The sequence below is a fragment of the Sinocyclocheilus grahami genome, unplaced genomic scaffold (assembly GCF_001515645.1).
Source record: "Sinocyclocheilus grahami isolate Dianchi unplaced genomic scaffold, SAMN03320097.WGS_v1.1 scaffold54.1, whole genome shotgun sequence".
Lineage (NCBI taxonomy): Eukaryota > Metazoa > Chordata > Actinopteri > Cypriniformes > Cyprinidae > Sinocyclocheilus > Sinocyclocheilus grahami.
This window is the reverse complement of record NW_015505233.1, coordinates 5522200-5547927: the sequence shown is the minus strand read 5'-3', so window position 1 is coordinate 5547927 and position 25728 is coordinate 5522200. Positions and strand designations below refer to the sequence as shown.

Below are 25728 nucleotides of genomic sequence, written 5' to 3'. Positions count from 1 at the left end.
TTCTTAAATATATACATGCATGTATGTGTATTTATATATATATCATAAATATACACAGTACACACACAAATATTATGTAATTTTTTTTATTTTTTTTAGATTAATTGTTTGACAGCACTAATATATTCTAATGTTATTTATTTCTGTGATTGCAAAGCTGAATTTTCAGCAGCCATCCAGTCTCCGTTCTTCAGTGTCACATGATCCTTCAGAAAACATTCTGATAGGTTGAATTGTTGCTTAATATTGAAAAAAGTTGTGCTTGCTTAATATTTTTTTGTGGAAACGGTGATGGATTTTTTTTTCCTGGATTCCTTAATAAAAATTGTTAATGTGATTCCTTAATGGACAACATAAATTAGAATTTCTTGAAGCAATGTAAAAGTCTTTACTGTCACTTTTGATTAATTTAATGCTCCCTTGTTAAATAAAATTATTAATTATTTAGAAAAAATGTTGATAATTTGGTACAAATCTTAACTACATGTATGGCTTCTGAAGACACAACTATGTGCATGATTTGTGTGGAGTACTTACATGCTGCTTTTATACTTGCTTTTATCAGAGCTTGTAAACTCAATTCCACATTGTAATAACAGAGAAGCAGGAACCAGCACATTATTCACAATATATATTTCACAGAAATAAGTCACATGTGATTGGCGTGACATGTGGGTGAGTAAATAATGACAAGAGGTTTAATTTTTATTGTGGTTCTATTGAATGTGTGTACTGGTATGTAAGTGCTGTGTTTTAATTCTGACATTTATGCTGTAATCAATGGCACTGACCTGGACATGTTTGTTGTTGAAAAGCGATTTTATATTTCCCTGATACTTGATGTGAGGGTGTATCTGTGAACCTTGTGGTGATGAGGTGAGACGGACAACAAATTGACACATGAACAGCATCCTCACGTAGCAGTCGGAGCGGCAGCAGTCCGTTTACCTGCACTCAACACATGCAGACACACAGTAACGCACACAATGAGTGTGTGAGTGTTCTTCCTGCTGTGCCTTTCCATGGTTGTGTAATTACCCCTTAGCCACCGCTCGGCTACAGAAATCGCCTGTAATTGCTGCTCAATGTTGCCGTTTGGTTCCTGTGTCAGACAAATCTTTCATTTTCTTTAATTTCTTCTCTCTCTGTCTTTGAACCTTGTCATTTTGTCGTTCTAAAAGTGGGAAAACAAAGGTGCATGTTAATCGCAGGTGTCTCTTTCACCCTCTGCTAGTTATTTTTATATTTGTTTTAAGGCAAATCCTGTTGTTTTCTACTGTAATTCCAGTTTGGTTGTGGACTTTATTGCAATTAAGTCTGATATTAGTGCTTCTGTGGTTGTATTCTTTTATGTAGATAACTTGACCAAATATTGCTCATTCAGTCTTCAAGTCTAGGCATCATGTAATGTAGGTCCAACCAGGTTTGATGTTGAGGTACGACATGTTCCTGTACCTGAAGACTTTGATCTGAATGTTTGGAAGTAATTTTGTGTTTAATTTTAGATGAAAGCCTTCTCTAGATCACAGCCCTTGCAAACAATGGTGTCTTGTTTTCTATTTTGTTGTATTTATTTCAGTAATCTAACTCATTAAATCCAGAACATCAGTTTTATTCTGGATTCCTCACATACACTTCGCTTTTGTTTTCTTTCTCTATCTTGAACAGGTTGCAATAAATTATCCCAAACATGCCGGTAAAAGACCATCAGTGTCCTCAAAAAAGCCTGGAGCTTTTGTTTTTCTCCCATGAACCCTCTCTGACATGTGTAAAGGGTGGGATCAGGTTGTGTCCTGAGGGAGGAAATGTTCAGAATTAATCATCTCTGTGGAGAGTTTAACAGCAGCCCTTCAGTCATTAAGATTTATGTTCCTGTGTATTCATTTTGTCTGTTATAAACAAACTTATCTTCCGCATCTCAGCTAAGCTGACGTGTATGCAAACAGTATTGGAACAAGTGTTCTCTCCTGGTCTCATTTTATACTCCTATGACTATCACAAATGCCCTCCTTCAATTGCAATGCAATTGAGTATGTAAAAAATATGCTTCAAAATAATGTTTGCATGACCATTTTAAACAGTAAATATTCAAATAAAACATTTAATGTTTTTATTTTTATTCAGTGGCACAATAGAAACAGCAACATAAGATATCAATTTTAAAGAGTTAGATTTGTTAGTAATATACATAGACAGACAAGACAGAGATATTAATATAAAATATGTGAAGTTGAAACTATCCATTTTACACTGTTGAATTTGGGTGTCTTTTTGCAAGTTGCCTTCTAAGAACTTTCAGTGGTTTCTTGAATGTTTCAATAGACATTTAGTCATTGGTCAAAACTGGGAAAGTCAGTCTTCTGCTTGCCAGCTTGAGTAGATTGTCTGTTTTTTCATCCCATGTTTAACTCAATCAGTGCCCTTCTCAAGGGTTATAACAAATGACAGCAGCAAAATTACAGTCATCCATCTCGGCAGCATAGATCTGCATCCTGTCTTTTCTTGCCCACCCCCAGCACAAACAACGGCGAGAAAGAACACGGGAGACACAGAGGGCATATCATGGAAAGATCAATGAAAAACAATCATACTGGTGTTTGTGCAACTATTATACAGTCCAGATCATCATTCTTGCTTCTTGGTGGTTCTAGTGGAATCTTTCCACAGTTTGGCACACTAACTTGCTCCTTATGTACCTGCTGTTGTATGGTGTCACCCCGAGGGGCAGGTGGACCTGCAGGTGGATTTTTTGATGCAGGCTTTGTGATGCAGCCAGCCTGAAACAGCAGCTGCTACTTCGTGGCACGTTTGCAGTGAAATTAGCAGTAATTGCAGACCTCCGTTTTCGAGAGCATTGTTTTATCACCATGAAAATGTGTTAGATATTATGGGAAGAGAGAGCTTTCTATAGAAAGTGAAGGCTGTTTTGTTCACATCATAATGTAGGTTGTCCGCACTAATTATAAACTGCTGTTGCTGTCAAAAGATAAGCTTTAAAAAACACTGTCTTTTGGCTTAACTGCTAGCATTCCCCTCAACTAGTTACAAAAGCTTCTCCTAACTTCTCCTTTCCTATCCAGTCCCACTTGTTGATCTTATGACTTAATGTATGACGGAACAACACCTGCAATAAAAAAGATGTTACAATTTACAAAGTTACTTGGAATCTAATTATAATTGTGAATCCCAAGTTTCTTCAATTACACAACATTTTCATTAATATTATTGGCAAATCTGATATTGTTTCTCTTTGTCTGTTTCAGACTGAGGTGATTAAAGGACCATCTGGGAGCGTGGGAATGACGTTTAGGCATGTCCCGGCCAGTGATGGTGACACTGTGCATGTGAGCATAGAGACTGTCACCCCAAATTCCCCAGCTGCCCTGGCAGACTTACAGAGAGGAGATCGCCTCATTGCTATTGGAGGTTAGAGATTACATACAATTACTATTACTATTCAAACAGAATGTTTGACATGGTGGAGAGTTCATTTGATGCCTAAATTTGGAAGGTTTTGTAATAGATTTGCAAAGCTTCAAGCGTTCTTCGTTGTCTGTTTGCACAGGAGTCAAAGTGACATCCTCTGTCCAAGTGCCGAAGCTGCTAAAACAAGCTGGAGAGAGAGTGATAGTCTTATATGAGAGGCCAGTCCGGCACCAGGTGCCTACTGTGGGCTTGGGGACACTCCAAGAAACCCTAGGCCCAATGGAGGAGCCCAGCTATCTTCATCAGCCTGGGGGCTACGAGGAGGACCCAGCCCCAATAACCAGCATGGACATATCTGAAAACAGAGATAATGACTTTGAATTTGAGGAGCTAATCGTCGAGTCCAAATCAACTGCAGCTCCTGTCACTGTTGACACTAAGGAGGATTTCCTGCTCTCTGTAAACCAAAGTCCCAAAAAAACTATGGCCAACTTGGCCAAGCCCCTTGGTTCCATCTCGCCAATTCTCAACCGCAGACTGAACCTTCAGTCCCCACTCAAACCCCAGCCCAAAGAATCACCAAAGGCTCCAACTCTCAAGACTGCTGAACCTTCTGAACCACCACAGAGACCAACGGTGCCCCCTCCTCCACCACCTGCACGCCCTCCTGTCCCTCCCAGGCCTCATATAAAAGTCACATCTGCCTCCTCAGAAACCCAAAGCCTGGTCGAAGGTAACGAACCTGCAGTGGAAAAAAGTCCAGAAAAAACGCAACCCACTCCTGCCAATGGTGACAAACCGGTAGAGAAAATTGCTGTTAAGTCACCAGAGCCGAAGCCTGTGAGCAAGTCCCCAGAGCCTGCAGAGGAAATCCCAAATATTCCAGCCACAAACAAGCAAGATTCAGCCAAAGACAAGATATCCGAGAGCTCCTCCAACACTAGGGACAGTGTCGATGAGCAGGGTCTCTGGGAATCATCTGAAACCATGTACCGCAGCAGAGCTGCCCGCTGGAACAAAGCCTCTGTGATCCATGAGGTGGAAAGCCACCACAAATTCCTTAATGTAGCACTTTGGTGCAAGGACCCCTTCAAGCTTGGTAGTCTCTTGTGCTTGGGGCATGTCAGTTTGCGCTTAGAACTCATAGCACTGGAATGCTTAGCTACGTCATCTGCTGAATATCAAAGCACCTTCCGTCTATGTGGTCCCGAACCAAGGGCCAGCGTCAGCCGTACTGCTTTGCGCAGCTTGAGCACTCACAAAGGTTTCAATGAGAAACTCTGCTATGGTGATGTTACACTCAACTTCACTTACCTTGCAGATGGGGAGTCAGACCTCTTCAGTGGACTGGTAGAACGTGAGCGAGAAGGGAGTCTACAGGAAGAAGACTTAAAAGACCGGGAAAAGGAACGGGAGCAGGTACTCATAGTAACCCGGGATGAACCAAGTTACAGCGGAATGCAAATCGGAGAGATGCGGCACAATTTTCAAGACACTCAATTCCAGAATCCCACTTGGTGCGAATATTGCAAGAAGAAGGTGTGGACCAAGGCTGCCTCACAGTGCATGACTTGTTCTTATGTCTGCCACAAGAAGTGTCAGGAGAAGTGTCTAACAGAGCATCCTTACTGTGTAGCCGCCTCAGACCGGCGTGGGGCGGATCCTGAGGCCAAGTCTACCATCAATCGGGCAACTACTGGCCTTACACGTCACATTATCAACACTAGCTCTCGACTCCTCAATTTGAGGCAGGTGCCCAAAGCCAGACTTGCGGAACAGGTTGCAGAAATGGGACCAGGGGTGGTGGAACCTTCTCCGAAACACACACCTAACACATCTGACAATGAGAGCAGTGACACAGAGACCTATGCTGGGGCCAGTCCTTCCAAGCAGCCACCTGGAAGCAGTGGCTCCAAACTGGTGCGCAAGGAAGGTGGGCTGGATGACAGCGTCTTCATAGCCGTCAAAGAGATTGGTCGAGATCTTTACCGTGGCCTCCCGACAGATGAGCGTTCACAGAAACTGGAGTTTATGTTGGACAAGTTGCAGCAAGAGATTGACCAGGAGCTGGAGCATAACAACTCTTTGAGTGTGGAAGAGCGAGAGACGATTGACTCTCGACGCAAGGCCCTCATCTTGGCAGCTCTGGCCAAGTCTGGTGAACGACTCCAAGCTTTGACTCTGCTCATGATTCACTACCGTGCTGGCATCGAAGACCTGGAGTCTGTAGAAAGCACCTCACCATCTGAACAGCATGGCTTTCCGAAGGCCAAAACTGAGGGTCTGGTGGAGGCACTAATGGATACAGAAGTGTACGACTGTGACATTTGCAGTCCTGTTGATGTTCAGATGCTGGATGAGATTACAGAGGAGCAGATCTGTGTGGAGGCATTACCGTAAAGATGACGAAAGGCATTAGGGGCTTGGGATTCAAGAACAAAGACTTTTTCTCATGTTTGACTTGACCTGTGGGTGTTCCACAGGTGATTGTGAGGTTTGCAAACGTATTCCTAAAGATCACTGCAATGTACTGTCAATTGAGGAATTTTGTGAGAGTGTCAGTAGTTTACCAGTTTTTTTTTTTATTTAATTAAAATTTAATTGTATTTATTACATTTTTTATTAAAAAAAATCCCCATCTTTAGTCCTTGGTTACTGTTTTAGAGGACAGAACCATCTGTAGACTTTCAGCAGTATTACATAAAATACACAGAATATGAGTTCCCATGATCAAACCAAGTTTTACCTGCCTTACCTGAAAGGTGCAGTCAATTTTTTAAGCATAACAAGCTTCAAAGGGGAGAGCTAGTGTGAGCTTGAAGCAAGATGAGCTTGAATATGTATTTTTATTTTAACTTGTATTGATAGGCTGAATTATATACGTGTGATGTTCATGGTTGGAAATACACCCTGTTCGTTGTGTTTTGAGCTTCAAGCCCCGTTTGCCTTACACTATATCTACTACAAAATGTAGGATTATATTCTGAACAGCAGTCCATAGAAAATGATGCCATTCCTAACCAACATTTTCCTCTCTGATAAGCACCTTTTCTCGTGTTACTTTACAGTTGTTACTAATTTTAAAGCATAATTTCTTTAATGTTAATTTTGTTATTTTTAGAATATTTAATGTTGAATTGAGAGGGTATCCTCATAGGACAGATAATCTTGATGTTATTATGATACTGGGGACCATTCTTTGTCTAATTTATATTTGTCACAATGCCATTGTGATTTTTTTTGAGGGAGGGATATTTATATTGCATATGTATGTTTCATAATATAAGTTTCCAATAATTTTCACTTCATAATATATGTTTCCAATAATGGTCACAATCTCATTACATAATCTCACAATTAAATTGCTTTGAGCCTTTACGAGTTCTAAAATGGTGGCGATTTTTCTCAAACCAATTTGGATACTTTTTATCCACCATCAGATGGTCCTGGTGAATGATTATGTTTGTGTGAATGTGTCAGCCTGTTCCTTTTTGGTTTGGAATGTGTAATTTTATTATAATGCAAGCAAATTTTCAGTATGTCTCACATTTGTGTGCTTGGGCATGATTTTTTGCCATTGAAAGTTAATTTTACATGTGTACTAATGAATGTATCTCCCAAATGACTCTGTTTACATTCATTATTCCGTTCACCTCTCAACACATCTTCTCTCAAAGTGTAAAACATCATTAAAACTATCTTTTGTCAATGCATACAGTATTCCTTAATTCCCAAAGCTACTGTGCCAGTTCATGAACCATCTGTAACCTGTTTGCTGGGCTCAAAAGCTGAGAGTGTGTTGTGGCCTCTGTCTGTGTATTGCTGGTTAGTTTTCATTTATTTCATTTATTTTAAATGGACTTGGAGTAAGATTCTTTTTTGCTGTTGCTTTATGTGGTTTACAGTAACTACTGTAATTGGCTATATGCATTACTGAATTAAAGATTTTTAGTAAAAACAAACGACAAAGCCTTTAGGTGGCGAGGACAAAACTCCTAGAGCCACAGTAGTGGTCTCCTAGAGACCCAAAGAGACACAGTAGTCTAGATTTCCTTCAACCTTGATAAAAACTGACCTGCCTGTAGCTTTCTAGTAACCCTTAGACCTTGATTAGCTTGTTCAGGTGAGTTTGATTAAAGTTGGCGCGAAACTCTGCTGTGACTCTCCAGGATTGAAGTCCTAGTCCTGTCCTCGTTCAACCAACCTGTGTTGACAGTCGTGCTGTCCTTGTTAACATTTCTGCTGCTATATCATCTATTCAGTGGGCCTGGGACATCATTTTTAAGGTTGGGTCCCCTCTCCCCGGCTCAATATCACCATAGAGGACCTTAGTGGAACCCCCTCGTTGCAGGGACAACATATCCTATTCAGCTGGTGTAGACTTTTGCTTTGTTTTTTGCTTGTGCAATATTTGCATAAGAAGTTCATTACCACTCAAACCAGAAAGGAAATTTTTCCTTTTGATTCACTTGAAGGAATAACATTAAAATGGTAAGCTTTCTAAGTTTTTTTTCTTGCTGCTTGTCTAGTTGCTGCTGCTGTAATCCTGTGCTTCTCAAATACAATGCCACCATCATATGCTGTCAAAATATTTCTCCAATTATCTCTATCACAATAAGAAAAAAAACAGTAAAGTAACAAGTACAAAACATCACATTCTCTTCGGCAAACTGTGGTTAAGCTTTTCTGGGAAAGCTGTTGTTCTTATTGGAAACTGTGTCATGTTTAAAGCGCTATTGTAAATAGCCTAGTAATGTAGGTGACTTTCAACCCTGTTCTTTCTCCCTGAACTTATATAGTGCTCAACATGTGGGTTCATCCTTTCTTTTGTTGTTGTTGTTTTTGCTTCGTGTAAATATGATTTTGTTCTTTTGTGGGTTTTGTTTATGGTGGAGGGCATCTTCCGACAAAGTGCACAGCTTTTAAACTTGCTGCAAGACCTTTACGCACTGACATATCATATTTGCTTATGCACTTGAGATAAATAAATGATTAGAAATGAAAAAAGTTCCTCTGTAATTTTTGCACCTACCCGTTCACACTGCTCTGCTGTAGGCTAGGTATTTCATTTATTACAATGATGAATACTGCAACAAAATTAATTTTTAAAGGGGTCATATGATGCTGCTAAAAAGAACATTATTTTGTGTATTTGGTGTAATGAAATGTGTTTATGCGGTTTAAGGTTCAAAAAACTTTTCCACATACTGTACATTATTGTTTCTACTCTATGCCCCGCCTTTCTGAAACGCGTCGATTTAGCGTCGAGCTATCCAGTGCGTTGTGATTGGCTGAATACCTCAAGCGTGTGACAGAAAAGTTACGCCCCTTACCATATTGTGATGCCGTGTCCCGGCTGGAGCGACGAGACAAAAACATTAAAACCCAATATAATCGAGGCATTTGTTGCATCCAGTGGGGACATAATTACGGATTATAATGACTTGTACTGTCTTTTTATGCGTTGCGTTGCATCGTGCCGCGTAAACATAAAGCCATGCCTGCATTTGTGATCGGAGAAATGACAAACAACAAATGCTACTCTACACTGCTCAAAACTCGCGTTTGAATCATTAGTGGCAAATTCTTTAAATATGAAAAACGTACTTGCAGTCTGTGAGTCAGAACAGCCGGCATTGTAGTCTACTCTACCAGGATTAGGAAACAGTATGCAAATCTTCCCAGATTAGGAAACATTATGCAAATCTTCCCACATCGTGATGTAAACATGTGGGGGCGTGTTAGAACAAGCCGTTTTAGGTAGGCTTGGTTGACTCAACTTTTATAAAGAATATCTCTTTGGATTTGAGACTTTAGTCTTTGCAACTTTACAGATCTTCTTTATGCACCAAGAGCTTGTAACACTCCAAAGAGAAAGGAAAAATTGAAATCGCATCATATGACCCCTTTAAACAACTGTTGCTATGCACTGTTAAACTGCCCTAAAGCATGATGTAATCAAGGGCAATGACTGATTCATGAGTAATGACAAATCCATGATATGGATTTGTCATTGAATCCTTTTAAAAATGTTGCTGATTTAAATAGTTAAGGAAAATCTATGAAACTATCACATTTATTTTGAGGTAAGAGACTTAATTTATCACCTTGAACAAAATTGAGTTTTTTTAAGCACCTGTTGAATAAAAACACAGCTGAGAAAAGACACACTCTGACCAAACAATGCCACCAAAAACACTATTAGGCCAGAAGAGTTTCCTCAGAGCAAAAGTAGCCTACCTATAGCACAAAAATAGTTTTCTATAAGTGGAAGGGAATAGATTTGATTATTTTGTGTATTTGGTGTAATGAAATGTGTTTATGCGGTTTAAGGTTCAAAAAACTTTTCCACATACTGTACATTATTGTTTCTACTCTATGCCCCGCCTTTCTGAAACGCGTCGATTTAGCGTCGAGCTATCCAGTGCGTTGTGATTGGCTGAATACCTCAAGCGTGTGACAGAAAAGTTACGCCCCTTACCATATTGTGATGCCGTGTCCCGGCTGGAGCGACGAGACAAAAACATTAAAACCCAATATAATCGAGGCATTTGTTGCATCCAGTGGGGACATAATTACGGATTATAATGACTTGTACTGTCTTTTTATGCGTTGCGTTGCATCGTGCCGCGTAAACATAAAGCCATGCCTGCATTTGTGATCGGAGAAATGACAAACAACAAATGCTACTCTACACTGCTCAAAACTCGCGTTTGAATCATTAGTGGCAAATTCTTTAAATATGAAAAACGTACTTGCAGTCTGTGAGTCAGAACAGCCGGCATTGTAGTCTACTCTACCAGGATTAGGAAACAGTATGCAAATCTTCCCAGATTAGGAAACATTATGCAAATCTTCCCACATCGTGATGTAAACATGTGGGGGCGTGTTAGAACAAGCCGTTTTAGGTAGGCTTGGTTGACTCAACTTTTATAAAGAATATCTCTTTGGATTTGAGTCTTTAGTCTTTGCAACTTTACAGATCTTCTTTATGCACCAAGAGCTTGTAACACTCCAAAGAGAAAGGAAAAATTAAAATCGCATCATATGACCCCTTTATGTTATCAGTGGTCATTTTCTCTACATTTGATAACCGTGAAGCCAGTTGTGTTCTCAATCCTGTGTTTAATGGAAAGGTAGCACAGTGGAATGGAAAATGTGTTGAATGTATGAATGACTGCTTACATTTAGTGGGTTAAACTGTATGGACAGTCACTTCTGAAAACCCTGCGAGCTGATATCAGGATTATCAAAAACGCAATGTTCATAACATTAGTCATTAATAAGACATTGGGAGCAGGTGGCATTTCGTTAGTGGTGAACCCGTTAACAAGATTGCCACGCTGCAGAATCAATAACAGGAAGTAACACTCTTAAACCTTGGTCCAATTGAGTAAAGCAAAGCACGTTTTTAAATCAATAGAACATATTAAAGTTTGATTTGATTGGATTTTCATTGCATAATGCAGTCTTGAATTGTCACTCTAGCAGGTTCTCTTTTCATACCAGTACTAAAATGAATTATCAATCATGTAAATTCTGTTGTGTTTGCAAGATGATGAAGATCATTGGGGGAAACAAGCATTATGTCTTTTTAAACATTTATTTTCTATTGCGGTAACACACACATTACCTTCAGAGCTCTAAAGCTGATGTAAAACCTAACCACCAGACCAAACACTGGATATAAAACCATCAACTCAACCTCCTAGTTGATATAGTTTAAACACAAACAAGACATACCAGTCTGAAGGCACGCATTGACATTGGCACATACACTAATTTCTGATAAAACAATTAGAAAATAAATGACAGAATACTCAACCCTTACTCGGAAAACGGGTTAAAAAACAACATCGAGGATAAAGGACACTGCTGCAACTCAAACACTGGCAGCAAATTTAACCAATCCGAATTTTGTCTGCTGACTCATGCGCATTTGTTCTGTCCACAACTGCAGTTGTTATGATAGGAGATTGGGAGCAGGGCGCCGTTCTTCACATCTAACACAAACATCCTCCAGTTGTGCAGATACTTAAAGCTGAGCTAACAAGATTTTTCTCAAAGGCTAGTTCTGGACGCAACTGTTGCGCTAAACTGATTGTAGCTCCAGAGGAAAACATCTATGACTTTATTTTCCTGGATGTATCCTGCAATAAAATGGATGTTTCCCTCAGTACAACAATGCCAAGAAAATAAAGGAGAATCAAGCTATATTGAAGACTTCTTTCTAAACTGCTTTACCTGTACTAGTCAGATAACTGAACTCCAAAACCAATTATTTCGGCTCATATGAAAATGCCTGATATAATCTACTTGATAAACAAAAGATGGGAATTATACATGTTTTTAATATTTGATTAAGCTGTCATTTAGCATATGAAGTATGTGGTCGATGGTACAATAAGACTGAATTGTGTTCCTCAAAAACACATTTACAGCTACACTCGTCATTAAATGGTGTTTGCAGCAGGTTGTCTGACTTTAAGGCATAGAATGCATTTTTATTTAATAATAATATAAAACAAATAAATGAAAAGACCTGCACAGACTCTGACTTGACAATTAAGCTCATTGCCTAAATAAATATTTATAGTCTTGATAAAACCCCAGTAATTTCATATATGGCTTTAAGATTTAAGGAGCTCAATTTAAGGCCATGTTTCATTTCACAGCCAGTTCAGTTCTTAAAAAGAAGATCAATAACACATTTGCTAAAAGCAAAAAAACAGAGGAAAATGAAAACTCAAAAACGGGAAAGAGCAGTATTGGGGCATTCTTTACAAATGAATGTATTAGCATTCCAGCACATTCAAAGGACTTACTAAAATATATATATATATATATATATATATATATACATTTTAAAAGCAAAATATAATCTAAAGTACCTAAAGTATCTGGATGCTTTACAGCAATAATGTACTTTAACTAAACTGAAACAGTTTGTCACCATAAGTAATCAAAATTTAGCTGTGGCTCATCTTTGATAGTACAGTACATCATTTTCACGCAAGTCACACAAACAGAACGTGACGGGAGGAACTGTTGACATTCTGCTTGATTATCTGATGCTGTCAGACCTTTAGCTTTTTCAAAAATCTCCTCTCAAAAGCCTAAATGAAAACAACAGCAATGGAAACATATAATGTACCAGATTTGAAGAAATCGTGAAAATTCAAGTTTTAATTGACCTAAAATGTTCTTCAGCTGTTCTCTATAATATATGATGTAGTTTGAACTGATTATGATACATATAGCAACATTTTAAGGCCCATTTCAAGGTGAGTTCTGACTCGAATACGATGACATTTACGCCTATGAAAAGACTTTAACAGGACCGATAGATACATATATGAAGACCGTACTTTCCTACCACCACAGACAAACAATAAATATCCAGTACTTAGCTCTCCATTAAGTCAAACTGAATGAATCTTATCAATTACCCTGTCTGACTTTCGAATGAGAAAAAATGAATATTATTATGCTGAATAAAATTGTAGTTATGTTTTCCTTTTATCCTCACTCAAATCCCGCATTTTGAATCACACGCTAATGTTATCCATATCGATAAGGCTGTTGGTTAGAAATTTCACCTCTTCCACATTGAGAACAAACAGCAACGAGAACAACTTTGGTTTGCTTCAGAAGAACATGACCATCACAACCACAGGACAGTGTGGGACAGATATGGGACATTCTCACCAATTAGCATTGTGGTTTTCTTTAAAGTCTGTTGTTTTTCTCTTTCATACAACAAAATAGATACTCTGGGTGACATACATGGCCGAGGGCTTTGATGAGGCTTATTCAGGGCTCTCGGGATCAAAATCCTCACCCATTTGGTAGCTGGAGCCCTGGGTGGAGTAAGAACGGGTCTTCATTGAGCAGTTAGAGTCCATCAGAATGGCCTGAGAAAGACACAGAGATAAGAAACCATCATTGGTGTACAGGTCACCTTACAGCTGTTACATTTATCTTCTAGAGTGATCTTATGCCACATACAAACCACATCAAAGCAAATATACTGTGCGTTTACATAGACTTAGCATTTACACAACAATTATGTACTGTATGCAGGAAACAATGTAGCACACGCTCCGATGTTGATTGTCGATTTGTTTGCCCAAAAGATTGTGCAAAGGATTGACATGAAAGAGCAGCAGTGTACAGACGGAAAGGAAGAAAACGTTTGGAACATCATTCTGGAATCACAAAATCACTTCTGTCTTATTTATATAATGTGAAATTTTGGATTTTTTTTAATCTCCAAGGCTAATAATCCTCTACAGACCTGCAGTTTTGAAAGACCAGCAGTGACAAATAAAAACAACATTAAAGAATCAATGATCAATTTATTAAATTAAACAAAATACAAATGTAAACAATCTGTATTGTTAAAAGCGTTATATAAATAAATAAAGATGAAATGCCTTTCAAATTAATAAACTGTTAAATTGACAAATAAACAGATGTACTTATAAAAAATAAAATAAAAAGTTATTTAAATGTAATTTATTTATAAAATAAAAATCTAATTAATAAATCACTTTTCAAATTTACAAATAAATAACTTATGAATACAAGAACTAAATAATGCATAATTTAAATTCATGTTTAGAATGTTAGCTATCTATGTAGTAATCTATTTTAGTAATCTATTTGTCATTTTGAAATTATTTGTCATTTTGTGTTTTTATTATTAATTAATTTATTTTTATTAAATACTTTAAAGATTTCTTCATTTAATTTGAAGGTGGTACTCTGTGTAAATCTGGTTGGCTACTGCTATTGACAGAACTTTTTATTTCAGAAAAGGACAAATAAAGAGTAAAGTATTTAATAAGAGGTCTACATTGTGTAACCTCACTTTAGTGATTCCATTTCCCACCCAATGGAAGCATTTGTGACATCATCGATTGTGGGTGGAGCTGATCTCACTGGCAGTACACCAGTGCTAGTGAGAGATGGTGGGTTTATTGCACTGTGACTGAATGAGGCTTTGATAAAGACGTACAGATCTGGCTTGCGTGCGTGTGCACGTCAGTGCTCTTCAGGAACAGTGTAGTGCTCCTCTTGAGAAAGAAAGACTGATGCTTGGCTTTGATCACCCAGCATTTGAGGGCAAACGCACAAGTCTGTTCAGATCAACATCACTCTCTGATCTTAGCTTAAGGGCGTCCTGCACAGTTTTTATTTGTAGCTATTATGTAACATAATTTCCAGAAGCAAATCTCACCTATTGCAAATCCAACTCCAAAGTTTGGCACAATGAGTCCGTATATGTCTTTTGCAAAAGGCACCTGTTGGACAATTAGAAGAGCTAAATACAGGAAGCTGGCGCATGTATATCTTATCAATTATTATTGATTATGTGAAAACACCAAATACAGTCAAACATTCTGTTGAACAGAACACTGTTTTTGTTCCTTTTCATAATCTTTTTAACCCTGATGTTTTCTCCATAAGAAAAATTCCAAATGTGCACTTGACTCTCATCTGAACTTGTTTTCCAGTCTAATCTGATAAGCATGTATAAGAGAACAGACTGTCTTCCTGCTAAGCAGGATATGTCCCAGCAGAGAGAGTCAAAGCTCTGTTTTCAAAATAAACTTTTTTTCCAGCCCTCAACTGCGCTAGTGGGCAGCGAAATATTTTAGGCCTCTGTGAGCCACAACAGTATTGAAATGACAGAAAAATAAGGTGTTAAAATATTTATAGGTATGGTGTGCTCTCTGAGAGAAGTTAATCTCTAACAGGGATTTAGTCTAAAAGAACTTACACAGAGAATGCTGAGTCCAACCAGAAGCATCCCTATAAGTGAGCACAGCCATCTACAGAGAGGGAGAGAGAGAGAAAAAAATTGAAGATGAGGCCAACAAATGTCTGCTGTTCTGAACCAGAGATTGCTGGGAACTAAGACATTCCGTAATAAACCTAGGTCACAAAGCTCGAACAACAGCACCAGCCCTAATAGAGATGCATGAAGTTCGTAAAATGTCACAGTGCAAATCTACAGGCCCTGCTGAGATTTCCCCTGAAAATTAAAATGCTTTGCCAGACATGCATGTTTTTTCTTAGAAACATCTCCAGGCATTTTTAAGAGAATGTCATATGTGACATGGAAATGCAGACAATCATACATCCAGGGTCTAAAATTAACACCAAGTTTGGCCTGTAACTTTATTAGAAACTGTACCATAATACATAGTCTACAAGTTAAATGATATAAAATGATAGTTTGACCCTATATGGCTCATGGAGGTGACAAGTATAAATAAAAATTATATACATTCAAAAGTTTGGGGTCAGTTAGATTTTATTTTTGAATTAATTTTATCTTTCATTCAGCAAGGATGCATTAAATCGATAGTATCAAAAGTGATAATAAAGACATTTTATAATGTGACAGATGATATCTATTTTACATAAATGCTGTTCTTCTGAACTTTCTATTCGAAGAATCCTGGAAAAAAAGATCAGGTCTCCACCAAAAATATTAAGCAGCAAAACGGTTTTTCAGCATTAATAAAAATGTTACTTGAGCAACAAATCAGCATATTAGAATGATTTCTATATAACAAATGTTTAATTTTAATTTTAAAAAATACTGTAAGAAATATTAATAGCCAATAATATTCTCAATCCAGTCGACATTGGCAGGTGTGACTGTTAATTTTGGACCCTGCAGACATAACATATTCTGATAATGGGAAACATGTATATGCCTCTCATAAGAGCTTACAGTTCATTAAAAGTAGTGCGTATAGTTTAAACAAACAAATAAACAGCATGCTGCTGAGACTGATTTTTAAAATCACAATTACAAAACCTGGCGACAGAAACTCATTTAGAGCTGTTTCAAAACAGAGGAAGCTGATAGCAAAGCGGAGGAAGATAAGGCAAGAGAAGTAGGGAAAAAAACATTAATTTCCCTCTCCTACCTCCCCATTTTGTGAGCCAAAACGGCAAAGATGTTGGTCCCTATTAGATATGAGATACTGGCTGGCAAGAACGCAACTCCTAAAAGGAGAGAGGAGAGAGGAAAGAGAGAGAGAGAGAGAGAGAGAGGGGAGAGCTCAGATAAGACGACATAATATCAGTTTGATCTCAAAGCTGCTGTTCGTCCCACAGACGCTGTTATGAAGCTGCTTCTCTCATTCTCCCGCTCCTTCTCTTTCATTAGCTCTCTTGCTTTCCTTTGCCTGCCAATGACACCTCAATATCCTGCCAGACCAAAGACACTCCCTTTCCCGTCCTCACTGTTTCTCTTTTTCTCTTTATTATCTGTCAAAGCTTTGTAAACAGCAGGAAAACCGTGGAGAAACCCACAAGAAACTAACTGTTTTAATTGTATTTTACAGTCTGGAGTGTTTTACACAATTCTGGAAGTATGTGGAAATTAATTTTAAACTATTTTACTACTAAATTTATATATATAAAAAAAGACAAAAAAAGTAATTTCCTTCTAAAATGCTCTTAAAATGTAATTCTCATTATAATAAAAGAAATTAATTCTCATCACTACAATGCAAAAAAGTCTCATTCTCATTATTACAATAAAGAAAATCATCCAGTTAATTTTATAGTCATTAAAATCAGCATAAATTAAGTTCAGTAAAATAAATACTAATATGATGTTTACTTAAAGCTGTACTTTACAAATATATTTTACAGCAGTTTCAGAACTGAGCTTCATAAGGGAACTTCAGGGGGTTGTGAGTTGAAGAAAAGCTAATAATAAATTAATTAAATAACAAAAAAGGTCAAAAAATTAAAACAAATAAATAATACTATTAAAATAAATAATATATTTTATTTAAAATACATTTTAAAATATAAATTTTTCTTCATGCTAAATATTTGTTTCTTTTAATTTTGCTGTAAACTGCAACCTGGCCATTTGTATTGATATTATTTACTTTATTCATTTATTTACTAATATTCACTGTCTTTAGCTTGTGTCCCTAATGTAACATTAATATACTAATAAATAAAACATACTTTAGGCTTTAGTTGCTGTTTCTTTCACTTTGTCCATAATTGTTAATTGTAATTGTCCATAATAAATTCATTGTAATTTATGCCCTTTTTCTATCTTGTCCACAGTAAACATTTCTCTGGAAAGATGGGAATTGAAGAAATGTGTAAGGGTGCACATTAACAAGAAGCACATTCTCCAACCTAGCTGCCATTTCCTGGGACACATAGTCTCCATCATCCAGATGGGCAGAGCTGGCTCCAGCATAGCAATGGCCATGTTAGCAAAACAAATGGAACCTGAAAAAGAAAATGAGGAGGGTAAGTGGATTCATTCTCTGAAGAATTCTGTCTTTCTGTCCATCTCTCCCCCTCCCTCAGCACCCATTCTTTTCCTTTCTCAGATATAATAAACAGCATCATCTTGCCCCTGTACTCAGGCCACTGTAATTGGAGAGGAGGGCAGGCAGAGACAAACACAGATGTGTTTCTTGACCACTTCACTCTCTCTCTCTCTTTCTCACATATACACACACTTGACACTTTCTTGTCCTTCTCTTACAGAAAGATGACCCTCTTTATGTGCCACACCCCCTAAATGCCACACATAATTGACTAGACCATTGGTTTCTTTCTTTGCATGTATCCAAAAGGTTTGCACTTTTATTTTTGATAAAACAGTAGGAATGAACAGTTTATTTGTGTTTACATGTCTGACCTGCTGCGATGAGGATGTATGGATCCTTCATGAGGGTAATTAGTGAAGTTCCTTTTTGGCTCTGGGAAAAAAATTAAACATAAGTCCATTAATATCAAGTTTAAAAAAAAATTTGCAAACAATTTACCCTGAACATCAATGTTAGAGTGGGAAGACAAGAGCAGTGAGGCCCTGGCCAATTCAAAACGTATCATATACAGGGGACATGGTCTTGTGTCACAGCAAACAAATCCTGAATACCATAGTTATCCATTTATTCCTATGGGGAAATTTAAAAGAAATGTTCAATTGATTTTTGCAGTATCTGAAGTGAATACCACAACTTTCTGGAATATTTTTCTTAATTAAAGCCAAATTTGACATGTTTACTTTATTTATCAGGATATAATAAGACATTTATTTATTTATTGATTTGGGATTTTATCTCATTACATTAACAATCCTGGCCTCATTCAGGTCAGGCGAGTTTTTCTAAAGGGATGTAAGTCAGGGTATATCATTCTATTTGAGGAATCTTGCCCTATAGTCACCACAGTGGTTCCCATGGAGATGGGCTCCTTGAGAGTCACACAAGACAATATATATAATGCCCCATATGCAGTCTGTTCCCTTTATGACACCTCTAAGCGATCAGTGAAAAGAAGATCACAAACAACTTTGTGAGTGACAAAATATACCAGTCTTAACTTTACATATTGATGTGGGAATTGTGGCATCTCTAGTGCAAATGCCCAGGCATCATTTCTTGAAGGGACTGAAAGATTTCAGAAATATTTTTTTTAACTTTAGGTATGACTTTTTTGCCAAAAGAAAGGTAAAGCATACTAGTTAACAAAGTATTCATTTAAGTAAGTGATTAAAAGATGATGCCTATACTTTTTATAATGTTAAAATAGTTTCTTCTATAACAGTATAATACCTAGAAACAATGAGTGAGCCATTTGTTGGTTGATTGGAAACATTGCTCTGTTTTTATTTAAGCATCCTAACAACAAGACTCAACCGATAACATGAATTTGGGGAGATATTTGTATGTTTGTTCAACCAGTGGCAGACAAGGAGACTGTTTAGGTAAGCTATTTGAAAACAATCATTCTTTAACATTTAACATTTCTTCAATCTAGTTCTTCAATCTAGTCATAACAGCGTTTTGCGAGAAATGCCTGCAATGACACTCTTTTTTTTTTTTTGGAGCAGTCATCAGGCAATGACTGACAATTACCCCCTCATTAAATCAGCACTTCTTTGCTCCCCTTCACTGCACATACTGCTCCTCTTCGGACATGTCATCCCACTCAAAACACCCTGTCACATTCAGCGGTACTGGCCTAACCAGGTCCATTAATTCTGCGAATGGTCTCATTGAAGATCTTGACCCCCAAACAATTAGCTGTCACTTGCTTCTATTCTTACCCATAATCATGTTGGATATTAACACTCAAGGGGGCTTCTGAATGAAGGATCTGTCTGAGTATAACTATGACCTGATGTCCAAACATTACTGATTTGATTGATTACTTGAGATAACAGGTCCATCACCTTCTGGCCTCAACTGTGGTGATGACAAAAGAAACTGACCTTTTAACCAATGTCACTCCGATCTGTTGAAAATATAATCTTTATGTCACATAATTGAACAAGTATGAGCTTTTCTTAGTCCGTGTATATTAAATCTTAGCTCACAGCTGGCAGAAAGTGCAGAAGGACATTTGTCCTCAATTTTTTTTGCAGCCTAAAATGTTATTACTCTTTCACATCACTAACTGACATTTTACAAAAATAAAGGTTCCAAAATAATTTTCTTGCTATTATGCCACAGAAGAACCATTTTTGGTTCACCAAAGAACCTTTTGTGAACAGTTCTTAAAATTACTATTTTTTTTCTTAGTGTGAAGAACATAATCTAAAGAACCTTTTTTTATTTTGTACAATAAAAGGTTCCATGGATGTTACAGTTTCTTCACTGAACCATAAATTCCAATAACAAACTTATATTCAAGAGCGCAGCAACATTTCCCACTAGATTTATTTTTAAGCTTATTTATTGCTGGAAAGTAGTGGGTTAAATGCTTCATTCCTCATAAAAGATGACAAAATCTCACAGATAACCCAAACACGAGTAGCTACATAAATACACACACTGTCTGTAGGGGCACTTGGGGTCTCTGTAGTAACTGATACCCATCAACCCCCATTGATCAAAGTCAGACATGCTTTAATTGGATCAGCCCCTCCTTACTGTGACGCAAACCAAAGCACTATTCCAAATACACTGTCCCTCTACACACAATGCTATCAACATGCACTACAATCTATGCATGCATACACTGTAATCCATATAAACCTATTTTCAATTCCAAATACATATTGAGATTTAAAAGTAACCAGTGTGAGACCCAAACTCCCCTTGCAAATCATTCTAGTCCTGCTACTGATAAGACTAGACCCAAAACACACAATAGCACCAAACACACATCATCCCTAAAGCTGCTTCTCCCCGTTTTTGCCCACAAGAGGAATACCAAGTAAAGATTCAATGTAATGTGGAGCTTCTACTAGTTACAGAAGGTACAATTACAAAATTACAAAAATGACTAAAGCAATTACAAATATGAGCCCAAATCATGTTTAATAGACTGTGCAAATCTTTTGCTAGGTCATAGTAAGCCACTTGCTCAGGATATTAGATCAAATAATTGACATTTTAAATCTCAAATATGAGTGGAGCTATAAAACACAAATATTTACACCAAAACACACATTCTTTGTCAAAATGCTCACTCAAAGCCTTTCAGCTGCAGAGCTTGACCTTTAGGTGAGCGTTTACCTAATGCTATACATCACAACTAACACCCCCCCCCCAAAAAAAGCATTCAGATCAGATCAGGAAAGAAGGTACTGTACTCACCTCTGGTTCAACCTTCGAAGGCTGAAGCACAAATAGCTGTAAAGCTGCTCGTGAAAATAAGAAAAAACACATCAGATGTGAAGCCAATCTTGTTCAGCATCAGAAATTCCGTTATAATGAGTTTCTGTCACCAGGATTCAATTCCACATTTGTATCACAATAACATGAAGCTTTGCTACTGAATCTGTCATTCCCATTGTTTTGATTGGAAAAATGCTGGCAAGCTTAAAGAACAGAGATGGATGAACTCACCTCCATCGAGCACCGCCAGCACTGCCAGGATAAGGAAAGGAGCCGTCTTACCGACAAACTCATACATGATACTGCCAAACGGAGGGCCAACTGCACAAAACACACACATATACAGTATACTGCATATTACTCACAGACTTAATGCAAGCACTGCACCTCAGAGTATCTTCATTTTGAAAACTCTTGACATTGACAAGATGCTTTGAATTAACACAGGCCACAAATCCAATACTAATTGCCCTGTAGAACGTTCACATAACCATAAAGTTACCAAACCACAATAAATTGTGTTGCAACAACAAACCCCTTTCAAGTCTCAAACTATCCAGATGAATATAGTTTTATAGGTTTTGATTGAATATTATTGTGCGCCATTTTTCTGCTGCTCTCCACTTGATTAACAAGTTCAGTATTTGTGCACTTTAATGACGACAGCAAAATGTAATCACTTATGACACACAAGATAGCTCTTTTCTGGTGGATAATCCTTTACTTTCCATTATGAATAAAATAATGGACTATCAAGGATTAAACATTCTGCAACAGTGGTTAAAACATGAGATCATTAACGGGAAGCACTAGGTTCAGGCCCCACTCAGGGCATTTCTTCTGACCACTGCTCTTGGGCTTTAAACAGGCCACTTAAAGTTACCTCCCAATCTTAAACTCCAAGGCACTTAATTAATAACCACCCAACTTAATGTTTCTCTCTTTGCTTGGTATGCATTTCAAGGGGTAAGATTAGAGTTAGGATTCAAGATCTCCAATATACCAGTGCAAACCAAGTTTTGCAGATCAAAATATTAAAAGAAGTCCTAAACATACAGTACACACCCAAAACTCCCATGGCTAGTCCTCCCAGGGCAATTCCTATAGCATTTCCTCTTTCCTCATCATCTGTGTAAACACTCGCCAGCATCCCCATACCTGCATAATGACACAGAATTTACAGAGGTTAAAGGTTTTTTTCTTGTCTGCTTATATTAGTATTTTGTGCAATTTAATAGATTTCTTGAGCTTTTTTAGCATCCATCAGTGTGACATCACAAAAAATATTTGTATGTGGTTTTTGGGGGTATACATTTAATTCTGCTCTTTCAAAAGATTGAAGCAAAAATGATTCCTCACAATATTAGACTTTTAAATTCTAGCAATAAACCGAAAAATAAACTCAATGAATATTTGTATGAAACAATGAAATAAGTAATCGTTTCAACTAGTTTCAAGAGCTAGTTTTGTAATCTAGATCCAAGGCTGTATACATCTTTGAATGGGAACAGGGTGCATTTTACACAAGCACCTGAATACCATTAACATTAACAGTGGCTTTATGCATACCGAGTTCTGAGAACATCAAAGTCAAATGTGTTTTAGCGCACTCAGGATTACAAAGAGTGCACTAAATAAGCATTACATTGCAGGTTTTGACAGCATCCTTTTGTATTCTAATGTAAGGTTGCACAAGATCTGTTACCCGCCACAGAAGAACAGGAAGAGCCGACACCTTGTAGAGATCTGGCCAAAAACAGCAACGTATAGCTCGATGAAAACGCAAACACTTCACACAGAGTAAAACGCAGACAGGAGAAAAAGAAAAAGTAGACATATTTATTATGGAAATGCACACAACAGATAGTTTGTAGCTAAATCTTACATTGTATAGTGCGTCTTCTCCACCCCTTTTCATAAAGACACATAGAAATTAGATTAATGTTTAAAAAAGGGTACTCACTTAGGGTTGACACAAACATGATGCAGAAACCAGCAAACATCGGGATCTGGTATCCTATTCTGCAATTATATATATATGGAACTTCTTGAACCTCTTGCACCAACATTTTCCATTTGACCACAAATATTGAACTTGCAATGCTGGCATCACTCAGAAGTAAAATCAAGATGTTATTATCAGTGTTGGGGAAAGTTACTTTTAAAAGTAATGCATTACAATATTGTGTTACTCCATAAAAAAGTATGTATGCACACACAAACATATCATGCAATCTCATGCTCCTTTTGAGAGAAATGCTAGTTGCTGTACTTTCAAAGATAAACGCGTGATTTGCCTTAACCCACCTGTTGGTTAGGGGCCCTATGAAGGGGTTAGTAATTAACTGTACTGTTGCTTTAGAGGCAAACAACAGACCCACTTTCACATTCTCATTCAGAAGCTGGTCATTTGCTTTGGGGCAGTCAGACTTATTTTGAGGGGGCATCACAGAAGTAGGGGCCGGGGTCATTGGGCTAGCCGTGCTCATCTGTAGGCTGAAGCCAGTTAGGCGTGTTGTGTTATCGTACAGAGACACAATGCTCTGAAAGGTGCCAGATGGGGACAGAGGAGACATGGAGTGATTTTGGACCGACTGAGCAGCCTCGTCGTCCACTGAGTACAGGTAGCTTGGAATAATAGGCACTACAGAGAGGAAAGAGTAGAGATCATAATAACCATGAGACAGAGATTGATATCATTCATTTGTTTATACATGGTCTTAAATTATATCCTACATTACTTGAGGTTTCGCAGTGAGCAAGCTTTGTTCTACTCTTAAAACATAGATATATTCAGAAAACCACGAATCAGTTTTAGAATCAATGTTTACTAATCATTTTCCAGAAAAACTGAAGTTCAAAGACTTATCAAGCTGTGTAACACCACATTTGACCTTTCAAGTGAACAATTGGGTTTGTTAGATGCGTTTGACATTATCATGCGTAAATAACCCACAGGGACACCGTGTGCGATAACGCTCAAAAGCCTCTTCATTCAACACTTGAGCCAAAGAACGACAGGTTCATTTTCCGCCTGGTTCCATCTGTATGTACACACAGGCCATATTCATCGTGTGTATTATTTCCAGCTTAATTGCCGTGTCCGTTTCTTGGCTCGCGAACGTGAGAACAAACACAGACAGTTTAACGCGCGCGGACGGAGCTCTGGCAGCGTTTGAGGACAAGATACTTTAATTCAGATCAACTGCAGCCACTGGAGTTTACTCGGGGAAACAGTCGTTTAGGATAGTTAAAGGTATTTTATTTACTAGGCATATTAATCAGATTTATCATTTTACTTTCAATGCACGTTTATCGAACAAATAAAGTTTTTGAAATAATTTAAATCAAACAATTAATTAAAAGTAGTACTGCAAAACTGTTCTAAAATCGATTATTGAAAAAATTAATAATTATAACGTTTATGCAAAAATGCACTTTTTCCAACGCTAATTTCGTTTATTTAAGAAGACCCGCCCTATTAATTAGGACGCCATATTTTAATTCTAACATTTGTATACACTCAGCAAACGAGTTTCGTTTGAGTTCACATCTTTATAATGCATACTTAATGCAAAATATATGAATATATGAAATGTTACGTTTTGTAAATATTACAGATATATTATGAAAGCATGATAATATAGGCTGTTATCGTTAAATGCATCATATGTTTATAAGCCGTGTTTGCATGAACAGTTTATCATTATGTGCTCGCTGCATCATATGTGCCCGCACATGTAACAGGTGTGAACAACAGTAGCACTTACCGACCACCGTCAATAGCATGTTGTCCAACAGCAAAGCAATGAAAACGATCAACAGAATCAGCCTCCGAGACTGTCTTTCTTCTCTTAGCCATGTTAATAAACTAAAATCTCTAAGGGCATCAAATAGTCCCATTTTAATAAAATCCAATTGCCAAAGAGCGAGTGAAAAAGATCCTGCAAAAAACAACAACAACAACAAAAAAAAAACGGTCAAAGAACATCAGTGGCATCAAAACATCATAAAATGTGTTTGAGAGAACCTTGAGGGGATGATTAGATATGAGAGAAATATGTCAAACATTAAAGTCAACTGACACTTTTATACTATCATAGGCTAAATATATGCACTGAAGCTCTCTGAAAATAATAAACTATAAACAATTGAGATTTTTCTCTTTCTTATGCTAAGTCTAAATATTTGCAGTGAATAATACACCCAGTATGGTTTTGATTCTTACCTTATAAGCACATTTGCATTGAGCTGTGCTGTCAGATCCTGGGTGAAAGGCACGCTGGATGCGGAGCGTTTTAGTTGCTTGACTGCTGTTTGACGTCACGCAGTTTCGCAGAGAATTCAGATGGGGTGTGCTGCTGTGCTGCTGTGTGCTGTGCTGCTGTGTGCTGTGCTGCTGTGTGCTGTGTGCTGTGTGCTGTGCTGCTGTGCTGCTGTGTGCTGTGCTGCTGTGTGCTGTGTGCTGTGTGCTGTGGTGCTGTGCTGCTGTGTGCTGTGCTGCTGTGTGCTGTGTGCTGTGCTGCTGTGTTCTGTGTGCTGTGCTTCTGTGCTGCTGTGTGCTGTGTGCTGTGTGCTGTGCTGCTGTGCTGCTGTGTGCTGTGTGCTGTGTGCTGTGCTGCTGTGTGCTGTTGTGCTGCTGTGTCCTGTGCTTCTGTGCTGCTGTGTGCTG

The 25728-nt window shown here is 37.8% G+C and overlaps 2 protein-coding genes across 3 annotated transcripts in view; one reads left to right on the top strand and one right to left on the bottom strand.

Annotated features, from left to right (window-relative positions):
- The window catches only part of LOC107583555 (PDZ domain-containing protein 8-like), a 64995-nt gene that overhangs the window by 36480 nt on the left and 2787 nt on the right, over positions 1 to 25728 (top strand). Inside the window, exons 4-5 of one of the 2 annotated variants that reach the window (XR_001609050.1) lie at positions 3264 to 3426; positions 3566 to 7543. Coding sequence is in view for 1 of the 2 variants with exons in the window: in XM_016269819.1 (XP_016125305.1) it covers positions 3264 to 3426; positions 3566 to 5826 (2424 nt within the window). In the remaining variant the exon portion in view is untranslated. Of the gene's footprint in view, positions 1 to 3263; positions 3427 to 3565; positions 8535 to 25728 lie in introns of those variants that run through there. The other variant, XM_016269819.1, reaches the window with a different exon arrangement.
- LOC107583654 (synaptic vesicular amine transporter-like) lies at positions 13236 to 25428 on the bottom strand. The gene is made up of 15 exons (XM_016269939.1): positions 25285 to 25428; positions 24827 to 25000; positions 23364 to 23700; positions 23020 to 23078; positions 22762 to 22845; positions 22122 to 22214; positions 21288 to 21377; positions 21036 to 21079; positions 18128 to 18188; positions 17614 to 17709; positions 16374 to 16452; positions 15212 to 15263; positions 14669 to 14732; positions 14491 to 14567; positions 13236 to 13340 (listed from the first exon to the last, which is right to left on the bottom strand). The coding sequence occupies exons 2-15, from the start codon at positions 24957 to 24959 to the stop codon at positions 13236 to 13238; spliced, it is 1374 nt and encodes a 457-aa protein (XP_016125425.1). The 5' UTR covers positions 24960 to 25000; positions 25285 to 25428.